The sequence below is a fragment of the Mus caroli genome, chromosome 13, assembly GCF_900094665.2.
Source record: "Mus caroli chromosome 13, CAROLI_EIJ_v1.1, whole genome shotgun sequence".
Taxonomy (NCBI): Eukaryota; Metazoa; Chordata; class Mammalia; order Rodentia; family Muridae; genus Mus; species Mus caroli.
Window position 1 is genome coordinate 88,764,884 of NC_034582.1, and position 17,915 is coordinate 88,782,798.

Genomic DNA, 17,915 nt, shown 5'->3' on the forward strand with positions numbered 1-17,915 from the left:
AGGTAGAAAGAAAAAAAGGGAACCTTTGAGTTCTTAAGAATATGTGTGCCTCAAAACTGGCAAGCATCCTTTTCAAAGCTTTCCTGTCAACAGATGTGTGATCTCTGTCCTTCAGTAAAGGAGCTATCTTCTAAATGACACCAACCACAAAAGCTGTCGGAGGAAACATCACTGAACTGAGGCTCAATTCTGAGGCCACTCCAGAGACCGATGGACACCCTTACTAACTGAGCCAACAAGGGCCGTGTCAAGGTCATCCTTCAATCAGATAACCAAGGTAACCAGGGAAGCTAATGTTCTCAGAGTCCTGACTCACTCTTGAAAAGGTCAGTGTGAGAAGAGGGTGGAGTGGGACGGTCCACACAGAAGATCAATAAAAACCTGTGAATAATTTCAGAGCCATTTCTCAGAAAAACGGATGTGTTTTAAAAAGAGTATATAATAAACGGCCGTCACGTGGCTTCATTGCCAGCTGTTCTCTGGCAGCTCTGCATTTGCAAACTCAGAAGCATTCTTTTACGTATCCGCATTCAACCAATGCACATAAGTCGAGCTTTCAGGAACAAACGCCAAGCATCCCAACGGGAGATGACAGACACACAGGAAACTGTTAGGGTGCTGTGGAGTGTCGCGAACCAGGCATATCCTCTGCTATTACATGTCCTGAATCAGTGTGGCCTTACGTCTTTATAGAGCTCTCCTTCTAGGCTAAAGCATGCCCAAGCACAGGGAAACTGCTTTGCTAGGGAAGTTCCTGCTTTGCCGTGGCCTGCCAAGATGGAGTTTCATTTTATAGCCAGAATAGCAACCAAGAACTCATAGGATCATTGAGTTTAGACTACCCGTAAAACTTACAGAAACCAACTCTGGATTGCTGCCCTATTTTTACCTAAAATAAAGCATTTTTTAAAAAAGAGGAATAAATATGTTTGTCATAACAATGTGAAGGAAGGACTACATTAATCTCCTATACAACTGTGTCTAACATTCACGTTTCCTTTTCCACTCTGCTTTCTCTAGTCTACTTTGGATTATTTCCATTGTTTTCTTTATATTTGCCCACACATGGCTTTGCCTGCAATCAACCTTACCTTGTAATCCTAGTTATTTGTCTTTATCTCTTTGCTTTATTATGATCACTCTTCACTTTTACGTTGATATCAATGTTTCTTATATAGTTATCCTTCAAATTAGAGACATTTCTTCTCTTTTTCTGGTGCTAAAAAGTGGTTCACAAGCCGTGGTCACTAGCATGAGCCTGCTTCTAGTTCCAAAACTCTGGACAGGCCCCTGGTGAGCACAGAATCTAAGTGGCAACGTGGGCATATCATTTTTAAATGACCCCGCATGCATGCTGGGTCTCATTGGTGAGATGCATCTATACGGGGCTACTTTGCGACTGCTGGGTTTGGATCTGATGTAAGAGGTGCTTTATGTCATTGCGTGCTGGCTGCACAGTTGTGCATCAGCTGGAGTTGGGATGTAAGAAGTAAGTGGCTGACTAGTACTGGCTAGTCACTTGCTCACTGCCACTCCATTCCAAGTGCAGTCGCTTCTAGTCCTGGTTCAGAGTTCTGGGGCCTGTTTCCTGTAATGGCTCTCATGGCTGTGTGCTCGGCTGTCATGGGAGAGTCAGGCTGTGTGCTTTGGCTCTCATGGGAGAGCCAGGGAGGCTAGAGAGAGACATTCCAGTCTCCGTGTACATACCCGGTTGAAGCCTGCATGAAGAAGAGGAAGGACTGAGGCCTCTTCATGGTCATCAGATCTGCAGCAAAGCAGAAAATGTGGTCACTCAGCAGATACAAACCAGGATTCCTCACACTGAAACATGGAGAGAGAGCAATGAGGCCATTGGCGGTCACACTGGAGATGCTTCCTGAAGGGCGTTTGTCCAAGCAGCTTCTGCCTTCAAGGACATAGAATTCACATCTGTCTTCCAGATGCAAGCAGAACACACACAGCAGACGAAGCAATAGAAGTATGGTGTGAGTGCTCCCTGCGCAGGAGGGAAATGCTCTAACAGTGGCTTGTCATTTGGGGTTGGAGCAGATCTAAGAGAGCAGTGCCGTTCATTAAAGGACATGTCAACTATGCTGCTTAGCATGAGGCTGCTGTCCCTAACCCAACTGGATGCACAACTCCTACTCCAAGGTCTATTTGGGCCCAAATCTCGAGATGGCACACCCCCCGCACATTACAGTCTATAGGATCACACAACCAAGTGGCAAAGAAGAGCCAGAAGGAACAGAAATGCAGAAGGGAGGGAAACTAAAGCTGACGCTGTCACCTGTTTCCTGAGACAGTTTCCTATATCGAGCCCTGAGCTATGCCATGAGTTAAAAGGTGGACTGAGGGCTGGCATGTCATGAGGATGCCTGATAACTCAACTGTCACCATCAAGAAACTGAAAGGCTGACCCTGAGACAGCCAGAAATTTGCATAGGGTACAACCCAGAGAGTCAGGGGAGACAACAGAAGAGGGGTTGGATGGAAAAGGCATTAGGAAACAGGAGGTCCAGTTTGTCCGTAGCTTCCTGCCCCCAGAGAAATCGTTTCCCTTACTTTCTCCTTTCCCTCAGTCAAAGGAGGTTCTGCCTTCTATGACTGACATACCAGGAGAGGCGTTCCAATGAAATATGATTCTATTTCCTAAACTAGATGGTGAAGGCAGAGGTTACTTAATGTCTCTCTCCATATGAGAAGAATTTGATAATTAAAAAAAAAACAGAAAAATCATAACAAGCCATACAAAACCACTCCTAGTCAAGGACTCATAAACACTTTTGATGTATGAAGAGGACAGAAGGCGTTTTGAGGCCCGTAGAACAAGCCACGGGAAGTGCTCTGTGGTGTGGTATCTCCCAGGTGCCATGTCTAGGGCTATATGATCCTATTCAGATCGTTGAAAGTAAGTGGAGCAAAGGGCTCCTTCTGTTTCCCACTCGTTCTTTCTGGAATTAATCCCCCATCATGACGGCAGGTATAAAGCACCCCTGGGGACAGAGATCCCCATTCTTTGCACCTCAGCCCAAGGAAGGTGGCAAGGGATGAGCCTCATACTGCAGTATCTCAATATGAGGCTCTGATTGGCTCCTGGCCATGTGTACTGGCTAGTTTTGTGTCAACTTGACACAGCTAGAGTTATCACAGAGAAAGGAGCTTCAGTTGGGGAAATGCCTCCATGAGATCCAGCTGTAAGGCCTTTTCTCAATTAGTGATCAAGGGGGAAAGGCCCCTTGTGGGTGGGGCCATCTCTGGGCTGGTAGTCTTGGTTCTATAAGAGAGCAGGCTGAGCAAGCCAGGGGAAGCAAGCCAGTAAGGAACATCCTTCCATGGTCTCTGTATCAGCTCCTGTTTTCTGATCTGCTTGAGTTCCAGTCCTGACTTCCTTGGTGATGAACAGCAATGTGGAAGTGTAAGCCAAATAAACACTTTCCTCCCCAACTTGCTTCTTGGTCATGATGTTTGTGCAGGAATAGAAACCCTGACTAAGACACCATGGCTTCCTCCTGGGCCAGAGTGGCCTACTGTGCATATATTTCAGCTCTCCCCGGGCCAGCCTGCTCTTGGAAACCCCACATTTTCTTGTCAGAGCTATTGGTCTATCTGCTCCTTGGTGGCAAGATTTGTGCCAAATGCCATAACAAGGCCAAGTCCAATAGGTCCTGGGTCCTAATTAAGACCTTAGTCTCGCTGAAGCTCGTGACAGACATTGATTGACTACAACAAATTTTGCCCCTGGCAAGGACTCCAACAATTGTGGCGCAGACAAACTACTTCTTTCTTTCAGCCTTTGCGTTTTAAGAGAAGAACCCTGCAGACACTAAACCCAGCAGAACAGCTTCTCATTCCAGGGCGTCAGTGTAACTATAGCTGGGTCAATCTTCTTTGCAGTTCAAAACCAACCTAAGCCTATGGCCTACTCACAGCCTAAGTCACATGACAGTCCTCCCCAGGGCCACAGCCTATGGCCCGCTGTTAGTCACTTGACCATCCTTCCCAGGGCCACAGCTTATGGCCTGCTGTTAGTCACATGACAGTCCTCCCCAGGGCCACAGCCTATGGCCTGCTGTTAACCACTGGGCAGTCTTTGCCAGAGCCACAATTCTTTTCTTGCAGTGAATTTGGCACCTCTGCACTCTCATGCTACATTCTTAAGTGAAAACTCAAACCCTTGTCTATTTTCTTCAGAGAAAAGACAAACTAGAACAGCCCGAGTCCTCAGCATTTCTACTCATTGTTGGCATGTCATGGTGATGAGTAAACCTGTTTCCCCCCCATGAAGTGTGTGAGAACGTGCTAAAAGCAATTATGTAAGAAAGGGGAGAAAAAAAAAACCCTATTTCTGGAAACTTGGAAAACAAAGCCCTAGAAGTAAGTTCCAGAAGTGGCAATGTAGGGTCTGGGATGTGCCCATCACAGAGCTGGTTCAAACACTGCTCTACTTCATGTGCCTCAGAGGGAACAGTAATGCTGGGGTGGGGGTGCTGCTGAGCTAGGGGTACATCTGGGGTGGGGGTGCTGCTGGAATGGGGATGCTGCTGGAGTGGGGGTGCTGCTGAGATGGGGGTGCTGCTGGGGTGGGGGTGCTGCTGAGGTGGGGGTGCTGCTGGGATGGAGGTGCTAATGATGTGGGGGTGCTGCTGAGGTGGGGGTGCTGCTGGGATAGGGGTGCTGCTGAGGTACAGGTGTTGCTGGGGTAGGGGTGCTGCTGGGGTGAGGGTACTTTAGGGAGGGGGTACTTCTGGGGTGAGTCAGGGGTGCACTTACGCTTGTGAAACGACAGCCAGGATCACCGTGTGCTCAGAGGGGTTCGTGGCCCGGATTGACCTGTAAAAAGAAGATTCAAGTCAAAACACTGATCTGTGCTTTGTTACACTGAACTATTGTGGAAACTTCTTTGCATTGATAGTGGCACCAAATCAAATCATCCTTTAAAGGAAAAAAAAAACCTCTCAGAACACACATGAGACAGCAGAGAAAGAAGACCTTGTGGATCAGGACAATCTCTTCAATCGATTTATTTATTTATTTGTAATTGTTTTAACTCCTGGGAGATTTTCCAAAAGGTCAGCCTCACCAGTTTTCCACTTCAAAAATTGGCAAATTCCATTTAAGTCTCATGTTCTCTGATTGAAAAAGTTTTCTGACTCAGTTTTTAAAACTATGGCAGCCCTACAGGCCTTAAGTGGTCAGCTTGGCCCTGGGCAGCTAACCAGGTTGGATTATATTCCTTTCAAAACAGTAGATCACACAGAAAGCTGATTTGAGAATAAAGTCAAGAGTACTTGCTGGCAGATGGACAGACACATGAGTTAGACGGTGCTAAGGATCATTCAGAGACTCCCCAACCCCACCGTTCTCCTGTCATGGGTGCGAGTTGGGCATCAGCTGGCCTTGAGAATGATTAAATAGGAACTGTCAATCAAATCTGCTGAAGTAGGACCCCTGTGGACAGCTGAGCAGTTTCACGATGGGTGTTTAAGGGTTGCGAATCTTACAAAATGTGCGATGCTACCTGAAGCTGATTCTAGAGTCCTCTGGTCAGGCCTTGACGAATTGGCTAAGCTTTTGATAAAGGGCCATATTGTTGAATCCATGGAAAACATCATGGACTGTGTCAGCCTATACATGGTCGGGCTTCTGCTTATCTGGAGATGTTTTTAAGAAGAACCATTCATCACCAAGGGCAGCAAGGCTAGCCTAGTCCTGCTCCAGGGGGAACAAGTATCACTTTCCGTTCCCATCCAGCATCCCACAGAGCAGGTTCCAGAAGACTCAGTTTACATTTAGGAGCAAGCTGTATAGAGACTCGGAGAAGTAGCTGTTCCCATCAGATGGAAAATTCCAGTGTCTGAAGTGTATTCTCCAAGTTGCAGGGAGATGCGGTATTCTCATTTCATGTCTCCACCCAGTGGGCACACTGCTAGATCACCTTCTATGAGCCTGAACTTAGACAAGAGGCTAACTTATATACTGAACATATCAAGTGGGAGCTCAGTCTCTTGGCTTCCTTTGGGACTGGCTCCTGTCTTTCGGGTTGCTTCCTGCTCTCCAGCGGAATTAGTGTTAAGAGGGACTGGACTTTTTCCCGGTGAGAGGACTGGGCGGGGAGGGGGAGGCGATCTGGAGGTCTGGAGGTCTGGGGTTGGTATGGTAAAGGAAGGAAGGTTCAGTCTAGCTAAAACATCTGGGACTCAAACCCACAGAGGACAAAAGGGAATGCACGTCTACTAGAGCATATACCTACTGTACAGGACACTGCTGTCTGTCAGTCACTTAAGAATCTGATCACCCTCAACAGAACCAGTAACTGTCTGCAGGCACATAGACACATGCAACGTCCTTCTGAGCCACAGACTGCCCGTCGCTTTTCTGAGCAGCCATAACTTATGAACAAACATCATGCCTCTTTATATCTAAAGAAAAGTGCAAGGATTGTCTAACCTAGGCCCTTGGGAGCGTGCCTTGAATAATTGTACACCTGCACAGGAGCAGGAGTGTGTGATTACAGAGCCACACGAGAAGAGTGGGTGAGAGCCAGAACCTGATTCTACCCTGAAAATCAGTCAGAAAGAAGATAAGCCGGGCAGTGGTGGCGCATGCCTTTAATCCCAGCACTCGGGAGGCAGAGGTAGGCAGATTTCTGAGTTCGAGGCCAGCCTAGTCTACAAAGTGAGTTCCAGGACAGTCAGGGCCACACAGAGAAACCCTGTCTCGAAAAAAACAAAAACAAAACAAAACAAAAAAAAAGGAGATAAGTTTTGTTCTTTGAGACAGTGTCTTACTATGTAGCCCAGGCTGACCTCCTCCCTCAGTCCCTCAAGTGCTGGCATAATAGCACTACACACACACACACACACACACACACACACACACACACACACACACACAGAGGTATTACTACATAGAATATTTCTATGGAGAAAGGCAAGATTTGAAATCATTTAAACACTTAAACACTGGCTAATTAACAAAAATTCTTTGGTAAAATGTAAGTCATCAAAACATAGCAAGGCAATACGCTCGTGATTAAAAGAATTTTAATCCACTAATATTTTTGTGAGTATACCAGAAGTTTTAAGAATCAATTTTTCTACTTCTTATTTACTAGTATTCAATAAAAGTCCAGCCCCTCCCTGGGTTACTTCTAAGCATTCCACCTCTGCGGGACGGCTCAGTTCATCCTGAGCGAATTCTTAAGACTGTACATTTATTTATGAACAGACAGGTGCCTGCTTCCCAAAGTGCAAGCCTTTCTACAAACAAGCTGGGGCACAGGCCCCCAGGAACACTCTGGTGCTGAGGTGGCTGCCTTCTTCCCTCTGGCAAGTCTGCTGTAGCCTGCTGTATGTATCCATCTGTGTCACGTATGGAAAATTTTCTGTTTCACACATTTCTGATGCTCATTTTGGGACAGAATAATGAAGTTTAAAATATCTACTTTAAATCTGAACTACATGTAATAAAATCTGTGTGAATTTTAATGACTCTCTTATGAGCAATACTCTGGAGGGGCGGGGGACCATCTTTAAGTTTTAGGATGAGTCCAGCTGACATCTTTAAACTCAATGCAACTTAAACATGCAGAAATAGAAAGGCAGGATGCATCTTTAGGAAGAAGCTACAGTCCAGGGTCAGTGCTAGGAGCCAAAGCTGTCTAAAGAAATTCATTTAGAGCAGATGGGGTGGAGGGATTTACTAAGCACCTTAGGTGGAGGAAGGTACCTGCACACGGCTTCTGCATCAAAGTTCCGGCTCTGCCTGTGATCGATCACAATAATTTCATGATGCTTGTCCAGAAAGCACTCCAGGGCCGACTCTGGAGTGCGAGCAATGTTGCATCTGTAGCCAGCTCTGTCACAGGCCCACCAGAAGCCATCACTCTGGCTATCTTCCTTTGCGAAGATTAGCAGAACCTGAAATAGACAGTAGAGCACTTGAACTGAAACCCACACCCTCAGGACCACATTGAAACCACTGGCTACACTGGCTAAACACAGCTCTCGATGAAAGCTGTCTGGGTTCATTTCAAATCTAGCTCCTCCAATAATTCCTGGGATCTCCAAAGAAACCATGCCAACTTCCTGGCCTGGCTGGGATCTAGTTGGGAGGACAGAGAGTGGAATACAGGTAAGTGCCCAATCATTCTAGGAAGGGGTGGGCGTTGCTGGCTGCGGTTGGAGGTTTTCCTTCAGTTAGGCCTATTTTCAGGCGAGGGAAACAGCAAAACGACTGCCAGGATAACTACCGTGGGTTACGGAGGTTACATGATAATTTGCAAATGTACACATCTGGTTCAGTGCAAACAGTATTTGCTTCCAGGTTCCCGGGAGACTCTATGCACTCATCACTAGAATAGCTGTAAAGACACGGGCACTTCAGAGAACTTACACCAACCTGAGAGATTACTGTAAACATCCAAACTCTTGCCAACACGGGGAAAGGCTGAACGTGAGCTGTGACGCTGGCAGAGCTGAACTGAGCACCATCTGCCTCATCATTGCTGGGCTCAGGAACCCAGAGTCTCTGGAAGTTAGGAAGCTAGGCAAGTCTCACCATCACTTGAACCTGGTTAGGGCTGGTCCTGTTTCCCACCATGTTCCTGTGCCCAGCAGAAGGCTGGTGCTCCCGAGCTGCCCAGTAAAACCTTGCTGAGTGAGACAGTGACTACTTGTAGGGTTTTATAAGAATCATAAGAAGACTATTTCTGCTTTGTTTTTGAGAAAGGGTCTTGCTGTGAGGCTCCTGTTAGCCTTGGATTCGCAGCCCCTGAGCCTGCCAAGTAACTGGGATTATAAAGCAAAGGGCTTTCTTACTCTCATAGTAGCAGTGAGACAACCCCCAGCAATATGGCACCATGCAAAAGCATCATAATCAAAGACTTTGCTAAGGCATTTAATATTCTCCAGCATTCAACTCTGGTTTAAATAATTAGGGATAGAATAGTAGTCTCTCAGCATGAAAGGATTTTTAAAGCAACACCATAGGTCATGGTAAAATATCCAAAGTGTTTCTGTTGTAATCAGAACAGAAACAAGCTAAAGTGCCCAACTGCTACAATTCGGTTTGAAAAATGTCTTATTATTTGAACATTAGAAACCCATAGGGAAGTAGACACAAGAATATAATGAATCTCGCCCACCCATCAATCAGTTTTGGCAATCGTCAACTGCTGGCCAATATGGGCTTGCTCTAGCCCAGTGGTTCTCAAGCTTCCTAATGCTGTGACCCCTTAATACAGCTCCTTATGTTGTGGTGACCCCCAACCTTAAAATGATTTTGTTGCTACTTCATAACTGTAATTTTGTTACTGTTATGAATAGTAATGAAAAGAGTCTGATATGCAAGGCCTGTGGTGGTTAAGACTCTAGTCCACATCTTGTGTGTGTGTTTGACAAATCCACCTCACATATCCAGTCCACACACATCTGTTAGACAGAAAGAGTCATTCATATAAGTATACAACTACATTACTATTTGGTACCTAAGCCTCCCCTAATAATCCCTGAATAATATCAGCAATATCCAATTATACACACCACTCATCTTACACTCCCAATCATTTTCTGTTTTCTCAAATATCATGCTTCCAGAAGCAGAATAATATATATATATATTTTTTTTTCAGCATAATTTAAACTTTTTTTCAGCCCATGGTTTCAAACCATCTGCCGGAAAACACGGGCCAGCTCTATTTTCTCCTTCGAGCCTGGGTCTATCCTTCCTCAGTCTGGGGTGTTCTTAGGTCTCTAGGTCCTGCTAGAAAGAGGCAGGAGGTGGCTCTCCTGAGAGAGGCGAAGGGCACCTCCTTGTGGGCTGTAACAGAACAAAACCTTCAGACCAAAGTGTTGCTACAGCAAAGATGATGAGGAAGGTCAGGTAGAAGCTTGTTTGTGTAAAAAGTCATTAGCCTCTTACTCAAGACCACTGTGATAATACAACGAGAAACAGCAGAAGCTAAGAGCCAGAAGCTGACGGAATCTACTCTCATCTGTCTGGTTATGCGATGGGTTTATAAACAAAAATCTCAACAATGTACATCTATTTCCTCTTGATCATTATTGCCCCAAATTGACTAGTACAATAAAAATCACAAGTCTCCTCTCCCCTTCTGGGCTGTGCTACAGATCCCAAACAACCCCATTCATTTCATATATTTTTACATAAGACTGGAGTGCCTCACTTTAAAAAACATTAGCAAGAGGCATCATTCTACAAACTTTTCCTGAACACTGAAATGCTTGATAATTAAAAAAAAATCACTTAGTGTGTGTTGTTGGACAAAATAAAAACTCCTTGTTTGTCATGGTAAGTAGCAAATAATAGGATATTCACACTGAGTAATGACAGTTGATAAGTTAAGGAGTGATAAGTTCCATCTAAAAGGAGACTTCAGAATGGGTGCCAACACATGGAGGAGGTAGGTGGTCAAGAAAGGAGTTGGTGTCTGGAAGGAAAGCTCTCAGAGAGAGCTCTGTAAGCCCGTAAGACAGCAGCTCTCAACCTTCCTAACACTGCGAGCCTTCAATCCAGTTCCTCATGTTGTGGTGACCCCCCAACAATGAAATTATTTCTGTTGTTACTTCGTAACTGTAATTTTGCTATTGTTGTGAATCATAATGCAAATACCTGTGTTTTCCAATAGTCTAAGGCAACCCTTGTGAAAAGGTCAGTTGACTTCCAAGGGGGTGGAGATTCACAGGTCTGTGACTGTGCCTGGAGTGTCTGTGTACAGAGTAACTGAGGTAAGATGGAAGGGTGGGAACAGGTCATGATTGAAGCAGATTTGGCCATCTAGATTAGGCCATCTAGGCCAATTTACAGACAAAAAAAATTAGGCATAAGACTGCTTTAAACCATGGGACTGTATTAACCATGCTATGACAGCCAGTTTTGGTTATCAACTGGGCTACATCTGGAATCAACTAAACCCACGCAGCTGGGCACACCTGGAAGTGACCATATAAGCTGGAAAGGCCAACCCTAAATCTGGGCCACACTCACTGATGGCAGCCTACATAAGTGACATGGAAGAAAGAAGTATTAGCTTTTAGCCTGCTTGCCCTCATTGTTGCTGGCAAGTTCATCTATTCTGACACTGAAACATTCTGTTGATGGTCTTAGAACCCACTTCTCAGAGATTCCAATGTAGACTGAAGACCAGCAGCTCTCTAGGGTTTCCTGGGGGACCCCACTCCTGATTGGAACTGCTGAGATATTCAGTCTCAAAGACTAAACAACTATTGAGTCCTTGGCTTTTCCATCAGGAGACAGCCGTGGTTGGACTACTCAGACCACACAGCCTGTAAGCTGCTCTAATAAGTTCCCCATATTTATCATCATGACTAGATATTGACCAGTCCAATAGAACTCAGGACTACTTTCTCCTATTGGACCACTGCTACAGATTATAACCAATCTAATCCATTTCACAAGACTGGAATGTTTTTCCACTCTTTGAAAAAATAGCAAGAGGCATTACTCCACAAATATTTTCTGAACACCAACCATGTACTATATACAAATATGCATACATATATTAATATGCATGTGTAAAGTAGTTTTTCTTTTCATTCTATCAGTTCTGTTCCTTTAGAGAACTCTGATAAACATGCCTTTTTCATGTTTTGACATCTGAGTTTTGACATTGGGGAGACATATCTCTCAGAGTTAATGAATTCATTGAGATGAGAAATGACTGCCCAGGTGCTTAACACATGTGTGCGCATGTGCATGCACACATGCACAGGCACAACACAGACACACACACACAGAGATACTTTGCAAGCCTTCTGTGGATTCTGCAAAAAATTGAACCCCTCTCTCTTCCTCCCTCCCTGTGTGTGTGTGTGTGCACGTGTGTGTGCACGTGCTTGTGCATGCATTTGCAATACTAGGAACTGAACTCAGGAACACATATATACTATACTATGTGAGCACTGGTCTTGTTGATTACCCAGGCTTTCCTTGAATTTATAGTCTGGAGCTGCAAGCAGTTGAGGTTTGGTCTTCTGTTGTGTATTGTAATGCTAAGTGTGGACCCCCCAAGACCTGGTCACCCTAGAGATGAGAGAGTCTGCATGTAGACTCAAGAGAAGCTATGTGACCTTGCTCCCAAGTTATTTCTGATTGGTAAATTACCAATGGCTGGGCAGAAGTGACAGCAAATTTTAGGATTCCTAGGTTTGGGGTTGAAGGAGTGGAGGAGAAGAACATGAAAGAAGAAGAGAGTCACAATGGGCTATGAGTCAAGAAAACATGGCCCTGAGGGCTGGCCAATTGGAGTTAAGAGCAGCCCAAATGAATCATAGTAAGTAATAACTCAGGGTTATCTATAGGAAAGTAGACTCTAATAGCTTCGAGGGTAGATATCTGCCCAGCTTTTGTGCTGAATAAGGCTCATTGTAAATATAAAGGTTGTGCTTGTCTTTTATCCAGGAACTGAATCATAAGGAGGGGTAGAAACCCTAGATTGGGATTAAAATTTTCTATACCATAGTAAGTGAACATCATCTTTCCATACTGTCCTCTGCCAACTTGGGTTCTGTCCAGATAAGAACACACTTATAGGAGTCTCTTTCCCATGGTAGAACCAGATCATTAAACAAGTAAAGAACAGTCTGAATATACGTAGTGACCACTGAAGGTTTCTGTCTTACACTCGCCATCTTCCTACCTTAGCCTACAAGTTAGCTGGGATCATGGCCTACACCACCAGACCCAGCTGTACTAATATATTTCTTACTTGCTTACTTTGGGGTATAAAGGCTGCTGTCATTGCAAATTTTAAAACATAAATATAGCCCAAAACAGCTTTAAATATTTATAGACCCATGGCCATTTGTGGATATTTAAGGACCATCAACAAATGCAAATCTCATACAATGATTCTACAAAATATACTTCTTAGAATTCATTATTTAAGGCATATGATTGAATTTGTTTTGAAGTGGGAAGGGCAAAATGACCCTCCCACTTACTTACCCTAAACATAATAGTCTACATTCACTTGAAGAATACTTATTTGGTGACTTATTATGCAAAGTGTTTAAGGACTGGTATGAACGAGAGGCTAACCACAGGCTAGCCACTGCTCCCCAGACCCTGGCAGGGGAGACAGGGACAGATGATGACCATCAGAACACTCACAAGTGGTGACCACAGACAGAGCAAGTGCACGGATCCAGACCCAAGAGAAGCAGCATAGGGGATAAGTTTGGTGACAGCAATCTTACTGCTGTGGTCTCTCTGCTGCCTGAGAAGACCTGGGCTGACCTCTTTCATTCTGGCCATGTTGGGTTCTGCCAAGTAAGAGCACAACTACAGGCATCCTCTTCATATAAATGGCCAAAGAGCAGTGTGCATAAACACCGTGGCCTTCAAAGGTTTCTGTTAAAACCCTGTGAGGTTTAGCTTGTTGGTAGTAAATGTACAGACAACTGCAGGAAGACTATTTGTCCAGCATGCTGTAGTTGAGAACATTAGAAACACCAAGGTGTGATGTGCTGTCTTCTTCTCAAAGCTTTCCAAGAAGAGCAGCTGAACAGTGCTGGCCACAGACGTCTGACAGGGAGGTGGCATCTTTTCTAAGCCTTGACAAATTGTCCTCTATATTGCCAGTGTCACAGCATTCCTGGAAAACCTTTAATTCGTGTGACATGTTTGGCTGGCTTCACTTCCACTGTGGTGCCACCCACCCCGCGCCCCCCAGCATCAATATATTGTATTCACACTGGGTTATGTGTCCAGCGCCCTCACAGGCAGCAGCAACAATGCTCTCCTCAGGCAGCAATGTCTTCTCTAATTCTGTTTTTATTTGAGCAACATGTCACAGCACCGTCTCTTCTTGTTTATTGCTTTGTGCTTGTTGGTTCGTTGCTCCATCAATGATCTACTTTGTTTTCAGTTGTGTGGTTTTATCATGGAAACACAGGAGGCAACACAACAGCACACTTTGCTGTCAGTGCTTCGTCTGAGTGACAGATAGACAGGAACCGATGACAGAGGTTTTGAAAGAGTGGCACATGATGCTTGATTTGTGGGCTGAAGAGCTCCTGGTGAGGCCTATATAGTTATATATACTTTATATAATGATTCACAGTGAAGACACCCAGTAACTGTGCTCTGAGGTAATGGGGCAGGGCTAAAGGTATTTAACGTCTGTTGACATGGCACACACTGGGGTGGGTATCTGAACTGCTTTTCAATGTAACTGCAAAGACCTTATCTGTCGCCAGGCAAACAACTGCTCTAGTTCTCATGGAACTTTGCCAAAATCTTCTTACAATCAATCATAAACGTTCATTTGTTGTTCACCCTAAGCAGAACAACGTGATAAGGGCTGAGCCAGGACTGGGAGAGAGCTGCTGGGAGAGGCTAGAGGGGCTGTGAATGGCAGTATCAGCTGCTGAGGCCACAGGCTGCAGGGGACCCCAGGGTAGCAAGGGACTCTGGGGATCACACACGCCATTACAGTCCCTAGGCCAGGATGAGTGACTGCTCCAAGCAGTGTGGCAGAAGCCCATGCCTACCTACCCTGCTTCAGCAACCTTTGGTGCCAGCCCATGACACTTTGCCTTTCCTGAGAATCCCGGTCACAACCCTGAGAAAAAACTCAGAAGTATCCTTGTAAGGCTACCAATGGTCTCTTCTGATAATGAAACTATTTTCTCTGAGGAAAAGATGTAAACAAAACTAGCTTGTCCCTGACCTGAAGAAGGCGGTGCTAGTGTTATGATTTGTATTCTTTCCTTTTTCCATTGTGTATGTGCGTGCATGTATGTGTGCATGTATGTGCATATGCATGTGTATGTGTGTGTGCATGTGTGTGCATGTTTATATATATATATATATATATATATGCACATGCATATGTGTATATATATGCATGTGTGCTCATGTATGTGTGTGTAGACATGCAGAGTGAGTGCATGTGGGTACATGTGTGTGTGCACTTGCATGTGTGTGTTCTTACATGCCCAAGCATGGTGTTAGGAATCATCTCTCTTCCACTATATTCACTGAGGCAGGGTCTCTCAATCAATTCCAGAGTTCACCAATACAGCTAGTGTCAGAAGCCAGCCTGCTATGGGGGTTCCCAGTTTCTGTCTCTGACTGGAATTACAGGTAAGCCCACTCAGCTTTTCTTCATGCTTGCAAGGCAAACACTTTAAACACTGAACTATCTTATCAGCCCCTGGTTTGTGCTTTCTTAACACAGGTTGGTCCATGAGTCTTTAAATGACTCTCAACATCTAGACTGAAAACCCAACTTTTAGTATAGTTTCTTGGATTGTAAGGCACCTCTAGGTAGCAAGGGACATCTGAAACATATCAACATACATAGATCACATAAGATATACCCATAGGACACTAATCAATTAGCTAATTTGATTTGAGGGGGAGCCAATCAAAAGTCAGGGTGGAAAACTGCCCTGGGACTTACTATAAGTATTCCTAGAAAAGTGACGCAGGGGAGCTGTAGTTTGAAGGGAGTTTCCTTTGAGCCAGCCATTATATCCAGAGTACTTCAAACACTCTTACCTAACAGCCCTTCTGCCATTCTTTGACTGTTGCCACTGATATCATTTTACAGACCTCATCCTGGATGATTAAGAGACATATTCATAGTTAAACAAATACTAAGGTGTAAACTGAGGTTGTCCTAGGTAGAAGGCAGAATTGGAGAGTAACAGGAGGGGCAGATAGGAAGGACGGCAGCACTTCACTGTGTCTCATCACTACGTGGCAGTCAGCCATGAGGCCATGCACTCTCTGACATATAGACCCCATCATAAGCCTGGCGTGGTGGCTCATGTTTGCAATCCCAGCACTTCTGAGGCTGGGCTAATCTAGGCTGCACAGTAGATTTCAGGCTAGCCTAGGCTACAGAGACACTGTCTCAAAAAACCCCCAGCAACACTCTACTCAATGATAACTCGGTCAAGGAAGAAATAAAGAAATTAAAGACTGTAGAATTTAATGAACATGAAGATACATCGTACCAAAACTTATGGGACATAATGAAAGTAGTGGTAAGAGGAAAACTCATAGCTCTGAGTGCCTCCAAAAAGAAACTAGAGCCTGGTGGTGGTGGCGGCGCACGCCTTTAATCCCAGCACTTGGGAGGCAGAGCAGGCAGATTTCTGGGTTCGAGGCCAGCCTGGTCTACAAAGTGAGTTCCAGGACAGCCAGGGCTACATAAAAAAAAAAAAAAAAAAAAAAAAAAAGAAAGAAACTGGAGAGAGCTTACACTAGCAGCTTGACAGCACACCTGAAAGCTCTAGAACAAAAAGAAGCAAATATACCCAGGAGGAGTAGATAGCAGGAAATAATCAAACTCAGGGCTGAAATCAACCAAATAGAAACAAAAAGAACTATACAAAAATCAATAAAACCAGGAGCTGGTTCTTTGAGAAAATCAACAAGATAGATAGATAGGGTTTCCTTAGCCAGACTAAGCAGAGGGCACAGAGACAGTATCCAAATTAACAAAATCAGAAACGAAAAGGGAGACATAACAACAAAATATATCTTAAAATAATTATTCTGTTTGTTGAATATTAACAGTTGAAAATATTAAGATCATGTTCTATAAAAATAAACCCAATATTTAATGGCTCTAGAAAAATGTATTCCCATATAAACAGAGAAGAGTACTTTTTGAGGAATCTGCCTTGCTAGGAAAAGGTTAGGTCCCTGCTATGAGGATTTAGTTCAAGCTCATTGGCAAGTCCAGGCTCTAAGCAGAGGAGGCACGTGGATTCTACACACTGGGGAAATAAGCTGCTCCTGGCGTTGATAGAGAAGAGACTGCTTGCTTTCCAGATAGTGCCACACAGATATGAATTTACTGCTTCATAATAATCCCGCTACGTTTTATTTTCTAGCCAAGATTGAAAACGACAACTTTGTTGGTAAGTCGCATCCACTCACGGGGGAGAGATGTATTGCACAGCTCAGTGTGGTCTTCTAGCACATTCTGCCCTCCCTGTGCTCCTAGCAGCATTGTGTGGATTGTCTCAGCCTCACATCGACATGCCAGTTCACCCTGGTGAACTCGGAAATGCTCTCCCAAAGCAAGCACATAGGAAATTCTTTTTCTTTTCTTTCTTTCTTTTTCTTTTTTCTTTTTCTTTCTTTTTTTTTTCTTTTTTTTGCTTTCTTTACTCAGTTTAGAACCCAAACCCAGCAGATCTACTCTTATCTTGCCATTTCCTCGAAAGCTTGTCTGATGCATCTAACGAATGTTCTTGACATTGTAGTGAAAACACAGAATAGATATTTCCCTACCAGGGGTGTGGCAAAACCAAAATGAGAGCCCCGGGATGTAGCATTATGTTTCTGAGACAGTTACAGAATCAGTAGCAGACTCAGGATCCATGACCAGCTAGCCACGCCTCTGCGGCCCAGGCTTTGAACCTCTGTGTGCGGCCAGAGAACATCCTGCCATCTCCCGACCTGGTGCGTCGAGTCTTGTACACAGTAGAGATTCAGAGTCTTAATCTTTTATATGTTTTTAAGGCTTTAAAAATAACTTTTATGTCTCTCCCTCACTCGGAGAGACTTGTGTGTGTGCACGCACGCATGTGTTTATATGTGTGTGTTAGGAAGTGTGAACAGAAAAAGCAGAGGTCAGTGTTTGAGCATCTTCTTCAATTCAGCTCCCCTTAATTTTTTAAATCAGTATTTATTTATTTATTTATTTATTTAGTGTGTTCGCACACACCTGTATGTACCATGACTCTCTTGACAGTCAGAGGACAACCACTGAGAGTTAATTCTCTCTTCTCTGTACATGTTCTGAGAATCAAGCCCTGGTTTGTCAGCCTTGGCAGCAGGCATTGCTGCTACTGATTGACCATCTGACTCGCCCTCTCCAGCTTTGCTTATTTATGTTTTTTAGAAAAAGG

The 17,915-nt window shown here is 44.4% G+C and overlaps 1 protein-coding gene across 6 annotated transcripts in view; it reads right to left on the minus strand.

The window, feature by feature from the left end:
* The window catches only part of Pde8b (phosphodiesterase 8B), a 225,356-nt gene that overhangs the window by 74,972 nt on the left and 132,469 nt on the right, over nt 1–17,915 (minus strand). For all 6 annotated transcript variants that reach the window (XM_021181135.2, XM_021181134.2, XM_029468248.1 and 3 more), the window contains exons 3-5: nt 7,729–7,919; nt 4,771–4,830; nt 1,708–1,765 (exon numbers count right to left, since the gene is read on the minus strand). In XM_021181135.2, coding sequence (XP_021036794.1) covers nt 1,708–1,765; nt 4,771–4,830; nt 7,729–7,919 — 309 coding nt within the window. The remainder of the gene's footprint in view (nt 1–1,707; nt 1,766–4,770; nt 4,831–7,728; nt 7,920–17,915) is intronic.